At 51.6% G+C, this 17,758-nt stretch overlaps 7 protein-coding genes across 7 annotated transcripts; 3 read left to right on the forward strand and 4 right to left on the reverse strand.

The window, feature by feature from the left end:
* Positions 1-1,489: 1,489 nt before the first annotated feature.
* J4E84_006020 (uncharacterized protein) lies at positions 1,490-2,605 on the forward strand (the record flags this gene model as incomplete). Its single annotated transcript, XM_049388612.1, has 3 exons — positions 1,490-1,801; positions 2,115-2,137; positions 2,257-2,605. 3 exons carry the CDS (start codon positions 1,490-1,492, stop codon positions 2,603-2,605), a joined length of 684 nt encoding a protein of 227 aa, XP_049243511.1.
* A 43-nt stretch (positions 2,606-2,648) lies between these two features.
* J4E84_006021 (uncharacterized protein) lies at positions 2,649-3,557 on the reverse strand (the record flags this gene model as incomplete). The annotated part of the gene is made up of 1 exon (XM_049388613.1): positions 2,649-3,557. One exon carries the CDS (start codon positions 3,555-3,557, stop codon positions 2,649-2,651), a length of 909 nt encoding a protein of 302 aa, XP_049243512.1.
* Positions 3,558-4,218: 661 nt separating this feature from the next.
* J4E84_006022 (uncharacterized protein) lies at positions 4,219-5,547 on the forward strand (the record flags this gene model as incomplete). The annotated part of the gene is made up of 1 exon (XM_049388614.1): positions 4,219-5,547. The coding sequence occupies one exon, from the start codon at positions 4,219-4,221 to the stop codon at positions 5,545-5,547; it is 1,329 nt and encodes a 442-aa protein (XP_049243513.1).
* Positions 5,548-8,718: 3,171 nt separating this feature from the next.
* Positions 8,719-9,443, reverse strand: J4E84_006023 (uncharacterized protein; the record flags this gene model as incomplete). The annotated part of the gene is made up of 2 exons (XM_049388615.1): positions 8,719-9,188; positions 9,242-9,443. 2 exons carry the CDS (start codon positions 9,441-9,443, stop codon positions 8,719-8,721), a joined length of 672 nt encoding a protein of 223 aa, XP_049243514.1.
* A 1,888-nt stretch (positions 9,444-11,331) lies between these two features.
* On the reverse strand, positions 11,332-11,882 carry J4E84_006024 (uncharacterized protein; the record flags this gene model as incomplete). The annotated part of the gene is made up of 2 exons (XM_049388616.1): positions 11,332-11,552; positions 11,630-11,882. The coding sequence occupies 2 exons, from the start codon at positions 11,880-11,882 to the stop codon at positions 11,332-11,334; spliced, it is 474 nt and encodes a 157-aa protein (XP_049243515.1).
* Positions 11,883-12,819: 937 nt separating this feature from the next.
* On the reverse strand, positions 12,820-13,665 carry J4E84_006025 (uncharacterized protein; the record flags this gene model as incomplete). Its single annotated transcript, XM_049388617.1, has 1 exon — positions 12,820-13,665. One exon carries the CDS (start codon positions 13,663-13,665, stop codon positions 12,820-12,822), a length of 846 nt encoding a protein of 281 aa, XP_049243516.1.
* A 1,566-nt stretch (positions 13,666-15,231) lies between these two features.
* J4E84_006026 (uncharacterized protein) lies at positions 15,232-16,515 on the forward strand (the record flags this gene model as incomplete). The annotated part of the gene is made up of 2 exons (XM_049388618.1): positions 15,232-15,478; positions 15,581-16,515. 2 exons carry the CDS (start codon positions 15,232-15,234, stop codon positions 16,513-16,515), a joined length of 1,182 nt encoding a protein of 393 aa, XP_049243517.1.
* Positions 16,516-17,758: the final 1,243 nt, after the last annotated feature.

Raw genomic sequence — 17,758 nt, forward strand, 5'->3', positions numbered from 1 at the left:
AAATCCACATTCTATACAGAGTACGCGGGCCCAGAACACTACAGGTGTGGCGGTGCATCGACGCTCGTAGCACAATTGCGCACGTCAATTATCCTAGCTCGACGCGTTCTCGTCTCACAAACGTTGATCATGCCCAAACTCATGGTCTCCACGTTGCGATGCCATCAGGGCAGCCCGTTAGCGCACGAGGCTAAAGTTCCCCCCACCAGTTAAACCTCACGGATCCCCTGGTTTACCCAGCCACAGGTAAGCCGCACCTCCACACCTACATCATCGATGGCCAACAGGTTTCCTATCGCGAGACGGGTGCTCGGAACAGAGCATTGCATAGATGGGTCGGTGTCCCCGCTTCTGCCGGTGCAGGATCAACGAATCGAACGCCCGGTTACCGCCACTTCGCAAGCTTGATGAAAGTAGGTCTGGCTAGTACGTTAAAGCGCTGATGGTGCTGTCGCTTCAACCGGGTCCGTTCATCCGTCAACCACGCTTCTGATGATGCTCGGTGTCCTGCTCAAGCTTGTGCCGGCGTTGCGATGGCCCATTGTTTCGGCTGGTCAGGGCGCGAACCATGAACAGATGTAATTATGCATTCTCAATCGCGAATTGGTCAACAAGAGCGAAGTTTACTGACATTGACCAATCTAGTGCAATAACTTCCTGCATATCCGCCGTTAAGGGCTACTTTCCCTGCGATACCACCCCGATTCCCGACTATACGTGCCTGTGCGAACAGTACCTATGGCGCGTCTCATGCTTCGACAATCACGCGTCGCATCCAACATCGCACCCGGATCGTTCGACCGCCGAGAGTTATACGAGCGAGTATTGTCTTGCGGCAGGTAGCATTGGCGCGGAGCAAGTACGGAGGAACCATCAGCGTCAACGGAGGCAGATTGGCGACCTGTTGTCCAGCATCGTTGGCGATGTCTCGTCAGTGCTGTCGAGCAATGGCGTTACAGTGCCTACGGCTGTCATTGAGAGCGTAGCAGGCAGTGTGGTGAATGCTTTGCCAACACCTGCGAATCCTACGAGCATTGCGGCTGAGATCACAGCCACGAGTGCAACAGAGGAGGCAAGCAGTACAGCGAGGAGCACCGGACCGATAGCAACAGAGGCATCGTCAACTGCGGGCGCAGCTTCAAGCACCGCATCGGAAGAACCAACGTCATCGAGTGCAGCTGCCGCAGGCGCATCATCCTCAGATTCAAGTTCCGGTCCCTCAACAGGTCTAATCGCTGGCGTGGTAGTAGGAGGGGTCGCAGCTCTGGCCCTAATTGGCATATTCGTCCTCCTTCTCCTCCGTCACCGCAAGAAGAAATCCCGAAACGCGGTTCTGAACGACAAAGAGGCCAGTCCCGCAGCATCTTCTTCGTCTGACCACTCCCCGCCGACAAACAGCGCATACACACATATTCCGCATCCAAACACGTATTCTACCACTAATACCCTTCCTACGCAAACCGACAGGTCTTCAACACAACCAACAACAATGATGTCTCCCGTATCCCCTATGGAGTCTGGAAGCCAGGCACCATGGGCATCAACATCAACCTTTGGAGGCGCAGCAGCAATGGGAGCTGGTGCCGGCGCCGTCGCTGCACGCCATTCTCTAACCAGTACCACTCCGGCACCCCGATACTCCGACGAAAAACCAGCACAATACCACCAATACATGGATTCCAAGATACCAGAAAGCAACGAGATGCCGACCAGCGCCAACGTCTGGGAGATCGACGGCAGAGAGATGCCGCCACCCAGCGAGTTGGATGCGGGCAAGAGAGATGGGTTAAACTTGGGCGATGTAGGCAGTAATACACAGGGACAAGGGCGGGTTCAGCAACAAGAGTATGTTGCGTATAGTCCGCCTCGCGTGGAGCATGCGCAAAATGGCGAGTATTTAGGCAATAGACCGGTTGGTCAGGCTCTTTGAGCAGGATGATAAAGTAACGAATTTATGAGTTTCTTATGCAATGCTTTGGAGTTCTCATTCCGACTGTGCTGTCGACGAGTCCTTTGTCGAACGCTGAACCTATCAAGATCGCAAATCATCGAACGGACTGGGTAATTCCATGTCCAAGCCATAGTCCTGAAAAGCCCAATCTAACTGAGAGTAGGATGCATCGAAGCTTGGCCAGATGTCAGTGAGATATCTTTGGAAAGCCTCGTCGCTATATAGAACTCCTGTCTGTTCCGTAACAGCGTCGTTGTTGGCTGGTATAGCCAGAGTTGAGACTGTGCTGTTGGATGTGGTAGTAGTACCACCTCGCTGCGCGTCTCGCAAGCTGTCGTGTGCACCGTCGCTTATCAGTCTGCAAAGCCGTTTTGCAAGCTTGGCCACGCCTCTTACGCTGGTCCATCGTTCACTCAGGTCATCGAGGGCATCGCAGCATTGGCCAAGGTCCTCTCTTGCTTTGCCAATGTCTCTTACACGATCGTGCAAAGCACGGTAGATGACCGTTGTGGACATGGACATGGCATATGGAACCAGTGGGAGCGGAGGAAGGCCTTCGCATCCTTCACGAGAGACTATCTCGAGAACTCTATCCGCGGACGCACGACGTCGGTTGTATTGTTCGGTGTCTGGTCCACTGTAGCGACAGGATAGCATGGCGGCAACATGATACCATGTTTCCAGGTATGCTGCTGCTTTAAGTAGATTGAAAAGTCAAGTCGGCAAGTGTCTTACCTCGATGCGACATGTGGAACTGATGGAAATTACTCCCACCCGTAATTTCTGATAGCAAAGGAAACTCCCAGCAACTATCGACCGCCGTTGTAGCGCCAGCTTTGTAAGCTCTAGTCGCGGTAGTCATGAGGTCTCCAAGAGCGAGAGAGACGGCCATGATTTGGGAGCGATAGTCGTCTCTCTTCGGTTCTATACGTTCAACACCGATATCTGCGTCGTCGATAAAGAAGGGTGCCGCTGCCATGATTGGTTTACCAAGGCGGTCAAAGTTCCGGAGTGACCACCATAGATACTTGCATTCGTCGTTGTCAGGGTTGCCAGGTATCTTCAGGTGTATGCACATTGACCATGCTTCGCATATCGCCTGCGACAGATAACTGGACGCGCGATCCACGCCGGCTAATCCGTCGTTATGCAGGTGCATCAGTGCTAGGATCTGGATCTTAACGATGCGGTTAGGTTCCAAGTCTGCTTTGATGGCAGCATCTAGTCCAGCTAGAAGCTTTGATGCAAACTCTAGTGGCTCCAAGAGGGGACCGAAATCAGTCAGTCTTAAGAAAGGAGCTGCGTGTTTTGTCTTGCAGACGACGAGGCATATCGCCCTGACCAAGTAGATGGATGCTTGTCCGTTACTGTGGTCGCGGAAGACGGCGGCGCCATCTGTGATGGGAGTAAGGTCATTCAGTGTGGATATATATAAGGGTAAGAGAGCGTCCGTCGTGGTTTTGGGTAATGATGCAAAAGCTCCTTCTTCTTCGAGATATTTTCGATACGACTCGGATAGGCTCGGCGTGGTGGTCCGGATTTTATGTTGCTCGTACCACTTCAGTCGGCGCTCGGCTTCGTGTGCGGCGGAAGAAGTGAGTACCATAGCTTGTGGCGTAGGTTGGGATGATGTCGCATGTGTTGTCTGGTTTAAGGCGCTTGATCCTGGCTCAGCGTCTTCTGATAGAGCTGCGAGGACGGATTCAGGGTTGTATTCGCTGACGCGACCGGGGCTTGGAGTGGGCTCGCCTGTATCGATGCACAGATGAGTCTCTTGCACTTGACTTCCTATTCCGCAGGTTCGCTCCTTCCTTCGATATCCGCGGTCCTCAAAATGGTAACATCGTTTCTTGCGTGACCGACAAGTGGGGCATGCTGCAGCCGTCCGTTTCTTCGGTGCTTTCCCTCCCGAATGCCATACAATCTCCATGTTTGCAGCAGGACTCCAGAGCTATTAGCCGATCGAAGTGTGTAACAAGCGGGAGCAGTGTCGATGTGCTACCTACACTCTCCACACTCCGCTGCTCCACCTGAACGCCTGCAACGAAACACTCGATTACTGGACACCATCAATTTGCTTCGCTACGAAGACCTCTGATTTGACGCTCTACTGTTAACGATGCATAGTACCAGCTCACCTTGAATCATGCAGACTCAAGGAAGATATCGTATAAAGATGTGTATAAGGTCACTCTGGTTGTCGCCCGTTTCATACCCAAGCACCATTATATTATATTTCCGAACATCCCCTCCCCCTCCCTAAAGTCATGACTTTTCCGCAGATCAAACGCTATGTCATTGTGGGCATGGGCGTTAGATCCGCGTTCTACTACCAAAGCATCATCCAAGACTTCAAATCGAGCGCTGCAGTCGTTGGTATATGCGATACCAATGAGACGCGCATGAAAGCTGCAAATGATCGCATTGCCGAGATCGGGGGCGAACGCGTCCCGATGTACAAGGCAGAAGACTTCGACAAGATGGTCAAAGAGCAAAAGGCCGACGTCGTAATCGTCACCACCATCGACAAGTTCCATCACGTATACTGCATCCGCGCTATGGAGCTGGGTTGCGACGCAATTACCGAGAAACCGATGACTATCGACGAAGAGAAGCTGCAAGCGATGATCGATGCGGAGAAGAGGACAGGCAAGCAAGTTCGTGTTCTCTTCAACTATCGATACGCACCTCACCACACGAAGCTACGCGAGCTTGTCGATTCCGGAGTCATTGGTGAAATCTCGACGGTACACATGGACTGGATTCTGGACTGCGCACATGGATCTGATTTCATGCGACGATGGCATCGAAACAAAGACACCAGTGGTGGTATCCAGATGCACAAGTCCATTCATCACTTCGACCTGGTACATTACTGGCTGAACACGGAACCCGAGATGGTCTACTGCGTCGGTAGCTTACGTTTCTACGGTAGAGAAAACGCTGAGCGAAGAGGAGAGAAGAATCTAGGCGAACGCTATCTCAACAACGAGACTGCGAAAGACGACCCGTTTGCGATTCATATCGACCAAAACGCCCAACTGAAGAAGTTGTACCTCGAGGCTGAGCACGAGGACGGCTACATCCGTGACCGCAACTGCTTCGCTGAAGGCATCACTATCGAAGACAATCTCTCCATGATCATCAAGTACAAGAACAAAGCGGTCATGACCTACAACACATATGCTTATGCGCCATGGGAGGGATATCGCTGCGTGTTCAATGGTAGCAAGGGCCGCATCGAGATAAATGTTGTCGAAGGCGGATACTCAGCGGGTGGTGAGACTGTCACAAACGAAGGGCTCGGTGAGCTCGAAGCAAATTACATCCAAGGTGGCGTGGAGAAGACAAACATTGTGGTGTATCCCTTGTGGGGACAGCCTTATGTCGTTGATGTTGTCAAGAGCGAAGGCGGCCACGGAGGTGGCGACCCCCTGCTTCTGCGAGATGTCATCGCTACCAGCGACGGTGAAGACAGCTTTAAACGAGCTGCGTACATTCGGGATGGCGGTAATGCTGTCCTTGTCGGTGTTGGTGCGAATCGCTCCATGGAGACTGGTATGCCTGTCCAAGTGCAGGATCTTGTCAAATGGTAGTGGAGCTATTTCCTGGCCGAAATTTTGACGAATAGAGATGGATTTGACTCCTAGTAACCTGTCTGTAGTGCAATTGCAAACGTTGTCGTAAAATTCTGATGACTGGTTGGTGTCTTGGTTTCCGATGGTAGATCTCAGCGCCACAGCAAGCCACCAGCTTCCTTGCAACATACACTTCTCCTACAATAGAAATAAGTGCATATCACACTGCAGAATGTTGCGCGTCGTTTCGGCATCGCAAAATGTCGGGGTCCGGCAGTGGTTCGCGTGCGGCAGCATTGCGGAGACCCGAACGAGACAGCACTAAAGCCTTCCCGACCAATCAGACACCTTCTATCCGGACTGACAGCCTATCAGAAACCAGGAGGCTGGCTGTCTCACCACGTTAACGCGATACGCATCGCTGTTTGTGCTGGAAACTTACGTCAGACTTGTGAGTACTACACGCTCAATATGGCAATTTCTGGGTGGATAGTGATGATCCGGAGTATCGGGATGAGCGCAGGGTCCCCTGGCATCCAAGTAAAAAGAAGCCATCGCCGTGAAGCTTGAAACCCTGTCACTCAGTTTACGCATCTCAAGAAACAACCTACACAAGCTTCAAGCGTTGAGGAGAGACAGAAACGAGGTTCAAGACATACCGAGCAAACACCGCCAATATGCGCAAATCCTCCCTCCGAAAGACGACCCTACTCTCCCTTCTTGGTATCTCGTCCGCGGCAACACAGTCGTGGGGTGAGCCCTTCGCCGTCAAACCCGCAGCGGAAACATCAACAGAGAACCTGCTCCCATCGGCGTCTCCAACCCCATCATGGGGTGACGCCTTTACCGTCGACAACAGCGTTAGTACACCAGCGAGCTCGCTCCCAACATCGATAGCTGGAGCACCGAGTCTGGCCGTCGATACAGCATCACCTGTGCCTTCCAACACAGTGACCGAAGATGTTACAGTGATCACTGGTATTCAAAGTGCTGTTGGTTCGAGGACTGCGAGCTTTGATGCAAGTTCACAGAGTGTGACGGGAACGCAGAGTGGAGGAAGCAGTACACAGAGCGGTACGGGTGCTTCAGGCCTTGTGGAGGCTACTGGTGCTGCGGTTCCTGTGAGAGGTCTTAAGAAGATGGGATTTGCGGGTGCGATGGCTGGGGCTGCGGGAGTGCTATTTGTGTAGAGTGGGAAGAAGAAGGGGGGATATTGTGAGGAGGGGTAATGTGGTCAGTGGGCGAACTTTTATGGGTAGAAAGAGTGTTGGAAAGTCGACACCAGCTGTTCAGGTGCAGACATCGGGACATTTTGGGCCAACACTTGGGCTGAGAAACAGCTACCAGAGTGAGGAGCGAGAGCGGTAGGACCTTGTCGATTAATGGGAGGTTGGATGCCGGTATTACGCAAAGATAGAGAAAAAGTCGAAATTGCGGATACCATGCCATAGCACCAGCAATGTGGCTACACAGTTCTAGCTACGAGCATGAAAGATCTGAATGGCTCCTTTACAAAAAAATATGATGTGGTGGAGTTCGTTCAACTCAACTCAGCTCTACCTGGCGTTGTCGTGATCGTCGCTGCAGCAACGGTCCCGATATCCTAGTCAAGCTGGAGTCAATTTGTTAGGTAAAAGCGAAGGTTAACGATATGTTAACAACCTGGTCATAATGCCGAAGTACGAGCGAATGCAACAATGTCGGTTATCGAAAGCGAGGGAAGTGGCTACGTAAGCATTGAGGCATTTAATGATGCCCAACGTTAGAGTGTAGCCACCGCGTATGGCGCGGACTGAAGAATAGCGAAAGGCTTGCAGGATCAAGAGTCCTTTGAACGGTGAGCCTAAGCAAAGGCGAAGACTCACCATACTGTTCAAGGCTCGGCTTCAGCTGCGCTTCATTAGTTCCCAGCTCGCGACCGCTCTACCATCGATTCAAGCCTTTTTGGCTAGCTTCTCTTGCGATTACAAACTAAATATATCTTTCAGCGCCGCCGCATTGGCAAGAAGGTCCTTTGAAATTTTCGGTATGCAACGTATCGATACATCTATTCCAAAGCTAATAGCACATCAGCCTCGGCGTGGCCGCTACTACTGGGCACTAGCGTGTGCAAGCCGTGGCAAGTCCTGGTTCGATCAAAACGCTGTTGACCGCGTGATACATGACATTGGACGCGCAACACACGGCAGCAGGCAGTGCTACATGTCTACTCTCTTTTGGGTTGGTAGGCGGGTGGCTTGCTTGGTAGGCTTGCGCAGTCCTTGTAGTTAGTGATGGTGGAACTCGGTGTACGCCGGCTGGTTAGAAACTAGCTGATGGTGGCGATGCGGGTGCTGCTGCTGTTCGCGTCCTTGGGGCTGTGTGCTTGTCAAGACGCAACAGAGTGTTGAAGACTTCAAGCGATAGATGCGATGGAGAAGAGAGAACTGCGGAGGTGTAGTTACGGTGTGGCAATGAGCAGCGGGTTCTTGCAGCTTGCTTGATGCATCTGTGGAGAGGTGGGGAACAATCCCGCTGTGGGGTCACCTGGTCAGTCAACCACAGAATTCCTGGCGCGACGAACGACAAGATGCGATCGTCAACTCCGCGTTTCAGGTTCTTGACACGCGCCAAACGCGACGTCATGTTGCGCACACGCCAAAGAGTGATTGACCCCAGTACCTACTGTGTACTACCAGGTTGCTGTGATAGACATGCGGGGATAGTGCGCATGTAACGCATGATGACAGCCTCGTACCACGGTACCGCTGAGACATGATGGATGCGGTACCACGCGGATGATTGATTGTGACGTCTGTGCTACGATGATAGAGATCTCCCAAGCATTGCGGAAGTAACAAAAGAAGCAGGGAAGCGGAACGGATGTTTCACGGTAAGTGCGCATAGGTCGAAAGCACCTATGCTCGCACAAGCAAAACTACATCTGATACATCATGAGACGAAAGGCATGGTGTCATTGCACGCATCACTTGCAGGATCATGGATGAGTAGGCAAATGCTTCCATATTATCATTTTCTGCTACGTCTATACAAGCTCTTTGCATAGCGTTCCCATCGGACACACCAATCACGGATGCCAATGCTCGCGTGACTCAAATTGACAATAGATGCTGGAGGGGGTTCCCACAGATTCCAATGCTAACATGTCGTAAAAGGACAATTATAGTATAAGGTCGTGAAGGGAAACGCTTATGCGAAGTAGGCGAAAGCGGCGGCGGCACCGAGCATGGCAGCGACGGGGCTGCGGATGTTGGCACCAGAGTCAGTGACCTCAGGGAGGCTGGCGCTGCCAGTGGCAGAGCCGGAAGAAGAGCGGGTAAGAGTGGCAGAGGTGACGGTGGAGTTGACGCCAGCGGAGGGGCTGATGGTGGCGGAAGCAGAGGCAGCGCTGGTGATCATGCTGGACTTGGCGCTCTCAATGGCGCTGCTGAGGGCAGCAGAGGCGGAAGAAGCAGCAGATGCGGTAGCGGACGAAGCAGATGCCATGGCGGAGGAGACGGCAGAGGAGACAGGGGAGTCATCCTCCTCAGCGCCACCAGAGAGGGGGAACTGGGCGGAGTAGTTGATGGTGGTTCCCTGCTGGATCTGGAGAGCGTAGTCGGGCTCGTTGACGAGGGACTTGGTAGGGGTCCACTCGAACTTTCCACCGGTAGCGGAAGCTGGAGTTCAGTTAGAATTGGAAGATCATATTACTGTCAGGTTGGGCACATACTGGTAAGAGTGGCAACGGTGTCGAGGTCAGTGGACTGTCCCTGGCGGAGGATGAAGGTGGTGGGGGTGTCGTCCGCGGGGGAGTAGGTGATGGTGTAGGTCTGGCCAGCAACAACACCCTCAGCAGGGAAGTCGTTGATCTCGAGGGCAGCGACGGCGGCAGCGAAGGCCGCGGCGGAAAGGATGGTCTCGAAGAAGCGCATGGTGACGGTAGTTGGATTGGTGATTAGGGTATTAGAACTGTAGTAGCTGTATGGGTATATGTAGTTGGATAAAGAACGAGTGACTGTGTACAGCGATAGTGCGACGTGGGAGTGAAGAAGAAAAGACGACGGTGGGCGACGCGGTATAATAAAGAATACGCTGACACCCAACGGCTACCTGGACCGGATCGAGACGCCAAAGCAACGGCAGAAGATGCAAAATTGCCGGACGAAAGCAGTATAGCTCGCTCTGGAGCTAATGGATGAGGATGCTCATGCGCCCAATCGGCCGTTCGCCAGTGAGACGCTTGGCCAGGAGCCCCCTTTTCCCTCTGTTCGCACAGCCCTCGAGGCATCTCGCCTAGGATCATAGCGAGCGTCTAGCCCAGGAGCCACTCACCGACGATGCATCCCGGCGCATGAGGAGCACACCAACGGCCGCCGTGCCACGATGCTAAGCTGTTTGGAGGTTAGAAGGCAGCCACCCAATAATCCGGGGAAAATTCAGGGGCCTTGCTGCCATCCTGCTGCCGCATAACCGCGCAGGAACACAATGTGTCGATGCAGACTACAAGAAGATGGCGACAGACTGTCGTTCGAGTTCTGGATGTTGAGTAAAGTTGCCGGCGCAAACTACAGGCGTCGAAGCTGTACCTGCATTGGCGCCAAGGTCTCCCCTGCTTACTCGGTCACCCCCGGCACCTGCCATCTTCTGTAACTTTGCTCGCCTAACATGTCAGCTCCACCACCACCTCATGCGAACGCCGGTCTCGCACATGACCTTAACCGCCGGGGGCGACGTCATCCTCTATCAGGGCGACTCCAATCGACGCCTTGATCTCCCCCTATCGATATGCGCCGACATGACTGCGATCTACGACCTTCCCTGGAAGACTTTGCCAGCCTAGGGGCGAGACTTGGTCGGTGCGACACCGGTGATGAGCCTACGGTTTTAGCACGGAGCCGATGGGTCTGCAGACGGCCCGGGATTTGGGCCCCACCCAAAGGAGATTTGACTGTGGGCTGGCCTTGACGAAAATGACCGGCAATACACGGTGTAGAGATGCAGAGTTGGAGAATGAAGCGGCGACTATTGTGGAAGAGATGATATCGCAGCTGGTAGATGCATATGCGCATCGGATATGTCAGAGCGCTATGTCGAGCAGGATCATACCGTGTGCGCACATCTTAGCAGCATGCGCCCATTGCTTATGGTAACCTGGATCATGTTATTATTACATTCTTGCAGACAATCGCATGCACGCCCAGCATCGGCAACTCTGGGACCAAGGACGACAAGAAAGTCACTGAAACGCAAATGACCGGCATTAATTGGACGATGTCATATGTGTATGGATGTAGAGAGTATCCTGTAGGGCGTACATGTCGCTGACAGCAGCCTGCGCCATCGATCTCACTCCATACAAGGGAAAAAACTGAATGAGGTTGTGCTAGAGACAGGGAAGCAGCACGCATGCTGCACAGGGAAGCAGCCTACATTAGGATAAGAACATGCAAAGTGGGTGACCTAACGTCGACGTAGGCTCCAGGGTGTTGAGTTTTTTCCATGAATGGGGTTATCTCATCGTGCTGCAGGCTCCCCATTCATGTATTACAACTGCTTGTGCACCTGGAGTGCTGATGTCGTTGTGAAAGTTAAAGCACAAAACACAAGTCATGAGCAATGAATACGTAGAGAAATGCTCCATTGACTATGGAAGATCGTTGATGATCCTTATAATTCTCTTCAGATACATGCGTGCGGTGCATCTGGCTTCACCGCAGTTTTCAACCATGTGACCCACGTGGTCATAGACGCAACCCCACCTTATCCACGAACTTGAGCATGCCATGTCATAATCCATACGTCTGCTCAAGGCTGAATGCTTCAGGTGAAGACATCCTCCTCCCACTTCTTCTCTCTCTTGATGAACTCCTCAGCATCATCGGGGAAGTCTTCCATGGTATCCTCCACTGGGGCCTGAGCCTTCTTGCCACGGGACTTGGGAGTCGCCGTCTTCTTCTTAGACGGTGTAGTGTCTTCGGAGCCGGAAGACATGTCCTTTCTCTTCTTAGGAGTTGCCTTGGCGGTTGCTGGGGTAGTCTGACCTGAACAGTGTTAGTTTGCCAGAAGTGAAATGCTAGTTGATGTCGTAAAACTTCAAGCACTTAGGTAAAGAACATACCGCGCTTGCTACCAGGCGGAACTGGCTCGAACTCTTCGCCAGACTCGAGGCGAGCTTTGAGCTCCTTGGCCTTGGCGAGTACGGAACGGAAATCGTGCTGAAAACCGCTCGCAGTCTTGACGCCGTCGAGCGCGCTCATCATCTCGTAGTTCTTGTTGGACAGGCTGGTGGTGCCAGTGCTGCAGAGGACAGCGGCGACGACATCGGCAGTGAAGACCTTGCCGGCCTTTTCCGCGGCGGCCTTGGGAGGCATGTTGATGATGGTGTAGTGTAAGGGAATGTTGTGATATAGCTTGAAGAGATGATGCTGGAGAGCGATGGTCGTCTGCGAGGTAGGAAGATTGAACTCGAAGTGCGGTGTCAAGAGAAGAGAGTAGAAAGCCTGAAGACGAGCTGAAATAGGCAGGCGCCTTACTACTGCGCTGGCGTTGTGAGAGAAGTCGCCGTCTAATCAAAGTGGTGGTGACGGTGAGAGCTTGTGGGGCTTTGGACAGGTTCACCACTCACCTTCACCTCGACAAGGTGCGCCCATACCCAATTAGAAGCTGGAGAAAGATTGCGCTTCCCTGGGCCACGCAAGAGTAGAATAATGTAGCCTACCTCTATCCTAGCCATCTAGGCGACTGACTACATCAGAGTAAGCTGGTGAGAAACTCTGGTGCATGGCGTTTCAACGAAGTGAAGCGGAGCAAGTACGTGTACTGATGCAGTGGAAGTTCGGATCATCTTATTGTAACCAAAATGTCCCTCTTCCCCCGGATATGATGTGTAAGAAGAAGGCGAGGCCCAGACATAGCCATCTTCTAAGTGGTTTTAGAGGAAGGCACACACCTGATATGATGAGTGGGAGAAAGGAGAGCGTATGAAGGCGAAGTTAAATTTGTAATTCGATCACATATACGCCTTACTAGCTTCCATTCATGGATACGGAGATCTAGGTCGCGATGCACTCCAGGCGTCGAGCAACGAATGCAGATTGCGGCCATTGTTTGACGAGCACTCTACAAGTCGTTCAGTCTTGCAACACTACATTCTGGTCCACCTGTCCAATCACTGAAAATTGCATATCGGCCTCATGACACCCTGTGAGCCACCTCTTCGGTCACTGAAAGTTGTACGTAGGTTCAAACAACGAACCCATTACGCATCTCGCACGTCAGCTGCCCACAATCTTTCTATTCGCATCTTCACTAATCATAATCGCCCATCCAAGGCTCGATGCCGATCCATCTACTATCCTCTCTCTCCTGCTCCTTTTGCATCTGCTTAAGCCGCTCCATCTGCAACCCCGAAACAAAACGTAGGCCTCCTTGTGTCGGACCAGCGCGAAGGTTCTCACATTCAAAGCACTCACAACACTCTGGCATAAAGAGCATAGTTCCGTGACCGCACCTCTTCACCTTCTCGAAGCACCGCTCCAGAGCCTGATCAGGAGTTTCGTCCCTAGGGCAGTTTGGTGTACGAACCGCTGCGTCGTATACGTCTTTCAAGGAGTACACATTGCTCCAGTATTGCTTGCTGTACATGACGTAGTTGGACTTTCTTTTCACCCCAGCTGTCTTGAGCTGATTCTCCCTCATGTGAAAAAGACCTGCGACATCGCCACCACTAATCGTAATCTGCTTCCCTTGAGTGTCTTTGAATCGTGAGGTTTCCGTCTCAGAAGCTGCACTGTCCCTCCTAGAAGAGGGTTTTGTCGGCGTTTTCACCGGCTCGGCGCTGGAGGCGTGCTCTTTCCAGTATAACAGCCCCTTCTTCACAATATGCTCTCCGTCCAGGTCCTTGCATGCCTTTGGTGTTCTGAGCATCCAATTAAGGTAGCCCTCATTTCGGCCTTCTTCATGGACCTGCTTCAAGGTCTTGCCCCTGTGCTTTCCCGTCTTAAGGATGTAGTGTGTATATGGGTCATTCACCGCTCGATTGCGGTACTCCTCATCGGCTTCGTTGTCGAGGGTCTCGTTGGCAGGAACGAAGCTGTTCTTGTTTGGGTTTGACGAATTGCCCCACGCCTTCTTCGGTGTCCGGTAGGGTGGCATCTTCGGTCGCGCAATACAGCGGGTACGATACGGGGGCTAATGCAGAGGCGTCGGCTATAGTGGGGCTTTGGCCGTGCCGGTAAGATCAACCTGGCTATGTCATCGTACCAGCTTTCTACAAGGCGTACACGGGTAATAGTATACTTACTGCTAAGAGCGTGTGTCAATGAATTGAAAGAAAACGGTCGAGTTGAAGACAATTACGAGGTTATGATTGTTGAGTCCTCGACGCGACCGCGGGACGGAACTGTGCCGCCGCGCGAAACCCTGGCTGTGACGTACCCCTGGTTCGTCACCAATGCTGCAATTGGACACTCGACAGCTGTACACATCAAATTGCTTGTGAGATCGACAAGAATGCTATCTGTAGTTTCTTTGTTTCGCATCATGCCTACAACTTGGATGCGTCTGGCTAATCAGCGACGTGTCTCTCTGATCACGAAGCATCTTTCCGATCCATAGGGAATGCGAAGGTCAGCAGCCATCGCCGTGACAATCAGGAAGCGGGTGGCATATCGCGACGTTCGTCAGAGGCATAAACGACGAATTCTTGCCCTCGATAAGAGATCGAGATCCTAGATGTTCATTCTTAACAAAACGCTAAGTGCACCCCATTTGAGGGAAACGGTAAACACCTAGCTCTGCGAAGTGCAATTATCTTAAAGGAAGCTTAGAAGGCTACAATGCCTTAAACAATCTACAAACTTGAGCTTTTATAGCAATGTAGACTTTGGAGGACCTGTTAATATTTCCTTTTGAATGGGGTGAATGCGAGCTTTCTTCGATCATGCCAGTTACCACCACCTGGGCAGTGTTTAGGCGCACGGTCATCGAATTCGGAACGTGTGCATGTCGCAATGCTCGACCCTTAACCTATATTCAAGTAAAACGAGACGTTAAAGCCAAAGCAATATGTGTAGATGCAATGTTCTCGTGTTGGAAGTGTGTTGAGAAGGTGAGGGGTAGGAGCATGGGCAGCTCGTTGGCCTTGGCCTAATCGAGCTAGTCAGTCGCGAAACTCACGTTTTCACGCGAGCCCTGGAGATAACCGCTGATTTGAGACAACATGACGTCGCACGCTACGCGTCTGAACCCTTTGACTTGAACCCCATCATTCTAACGACACCAACTAAATATCTATCTACTACCTCGCGTCATGTCAGGCGAACCGAAGTCTTCCGTGGCAGCACCGGCACCTTATTACATTTCGAAGTCGGCTATCTGTACCAACAGCAAAGGCGAGAGCATTGGTAATGGTCTTTTTGCTAACCGAAGGTTTGGTTCGGGCGAAGAGATTGCAAGCTTCACGAGGCCTCTTGTTGCTTCATTGGAGACGGAACGGCTGCTCGATACCTGTGCGAATTGCTACCTCTGGACTGAAGGTTCATCGACTGGAACAAGGTTGTATGTACCGGAAGGCGCAAAAGTGAACAAGTGTGCTGCATGCCAGATATTTCGCTACTGCAGCAAGGTACGTCGAGTTATCTGCGGGTATGTTCGTGAACTAACATGCATCAGGCATGCCAAAAGGACGCATGGAATCGGGGACATAAGCATGAGTGCAAGATGCTGAAGCCAACGGCTGGTAGACCCCTCCCCAAAGCCTTACTTGCATGTATGGAACTATTCATTAGGCGAAAGCATGGTCTGATTTCCGATGAAGAATGGGAGCTGCTTTGTCGCTTACCTTCGCACATTGACGACTTCAAGAGGAACGGAACCTACGAGAATATTGAACTCATGGCTATGGGTGTCGGTCAGTTCTCGTCGTTGCAAAACCTTTTCGACAAGGACTTTGTTGCAGCGATGTATGGTCGAGTAAGTCTGTGATGGACTCTTCTAACTCTCTCACTGACATGTATAAAGGTAATGTCAAATGCTCTGACACTGATCACACCTACGTTAGATCCTCTAGGTATCATGATCGATCCTACACTCTGCCATATGAATCACTCCTGTAACCCGAACGCATACATCATGATGGACGGTCCGCGAGTAAGCATTCGTACACTCCGACCCATCAAGAAAGACAAAGAAATCTACATTTCGTACATTGATGCTACGAATCCCTACCACAGGCGACAAGAAGAGCTCCAATCCCGCTGGTTCTTTACCTGCCGCTGCGCCCAATGTCAGGAAAAGGCGACTCTCCAGGAAGACAACTGGCTGGTACCATCAAGGCCTGGATGGGTCTTGGGAGCCGAAGTTGCGTCCATGGCAGAAACTCAGGAGAAGCTGTTTGGTCTCTATGCAGAACTCCAAGCAACAGAGAGCCCCCTGCTTGTTAGAGCAGCGATCAGGCAGGCACTTAAGATATGCCATGAGGCAATGTTTCTGCCGATTTACCGACAACCATATGCTGCACTCCGCGACGACTTGATTGTGAACCTGCTTTCCGAGGGACGTTATCAGGACGCATGGGCGCAATGTGCAAAGCGGTACAAGTACATCCTTCCCAAGCTCTACCCAGTCTCGTTCCACCCGGTCCGGGTAGTACAAACATGGCAGATGGCGATGTTGGCCGCATACCTAGCAAGTACTCCAGGGGGTGTAGGTGCACCGGAGGTGGATATGGGTCTCATTGCCATGATGTTGGTAAAGCAGGTGTTGAATGTAGCGCACCTGAGTCATGGGCCGGCTAGTGCGTTCACAAAGAGTGTGAAGGCCAAAGCGGAAGAGATGACAGAAGAGCTCAAGAGGAGTATTGGAAACGCAAACAGTGATGTCATGAACAGGGAGCTTGAGGTTCAGAGAGACAGGCTGATGGAGATGGGGGATTGGGCTCAGGACGGCCAGATAGAGGAACGGGCGAAGATTCTAACTCTGCACGAGAAAGCCTTCAGTGTATGAGTACAGCCACCCCACGCGTGCGTGTTCGTGCTGTAGGCAAGGTATATAAAAGTCCGCATGGTAATTCTACCTCTTACTCCTTAACAACAATGCCATTTTTCACAACTTCAAAAAGCCGACAAGCAGCTCGTGATGGCTCTTCGCTTGTTCCTCTTCTTTCAAAACGTCACAGCAAAAGTTTCATGTGCGGCCTGGCGACCCTGGATCCCTGCATTCAAACAACCGGTTTACCCAGAACAAAACGCATGGTGCGCAGATCGATGGAAATATGTCACCGTCAAAACTGCGCATCAATGTAACATGTTCGGACTGTTAACTACTACTACTACTACGTCTATTCTAGCCCGTTCTAACCTTAATATTTAAGTATGTAGGCTATTCTTTTTCTACAAAGTAGAACTATAGTTTAGCTAATAGTACCTTAGGTGTGTATCTTTATAAACTATAAAGCCCTTCTAGCTATATCGCAGATGCGTAGGCAGCAGCTAGCACAAAAGCAATGCGCTAGACTAATCTCCTCTCCTTTGGACTGTTGACAGTAACATCTAGGTCACCGGGATCTTCTTGCGCAGGCTAACTTCCATCTGTATGAACATCCTTTCCACGGCTCGTTGTTCCTTCAGCGAGCGCATGAATGAGAAATTACCAAAAACGCGATGCGATATATCGATGTTGCCTGTGGGTCAGTAACGCGCCCCAAAGGCAAAACGCGCTACCCGCATGTCTTTGAAGACTCACCATTAGCTCTGCTCTATATTCTCCTGTGGTCTAACCTAACAACAAAAAATCGAGTTAATGTTCGGCGGCTGTAGGAGCAAGTGGAAGAAACATAAAAACCGAGCAGAACCATCCATGTAGAGCATTTTGAGGGGCGTCGTATCAAAACTGATCTGGACCATTTCCATGTTGCGTTCTGCTCTGGCAGTCAACATCGGTGCACTGCCACATACAAGAAAAAGCTCAACAGGTCTAGAGCCTACATCAATGTCAGGTTACCTATTGTGCATGTTTCCATACTATTGTAGGCTGCAGACCTGTTCAGTCTTTTCCCAGGTTGATGTGACATTGTCCACCGCGTCCATAAACAACGAGTCGCAGTGCCATCGGTAATCTTCCCCCACGCTGCTTTCTCTTCAAAACTCAAAAAGCTACCAACGCAATCCATGTCCAGGACTGGGCTCTTCCATGTGCCATGTTCAGCGCCGCAGCTCTCCGCTTCCAAATGCTGCAGTTCGCGCTCACT

The sequence above is a fragment of the Alternaria hordeiaustralica genome (genome assembly GCF_023758085.1).
Source record: "Alternaria hordeiaustralica strain BMP 2776 chromosome Unknown scaffold_11, whole genome shotgun sequence".
NCBI lineage: Eukaryota > Fungi > Ascomycota > Dothideomycetes > Pleosporales > Pleosporaceae > Alternaria > Alternaria hordeiaustralica.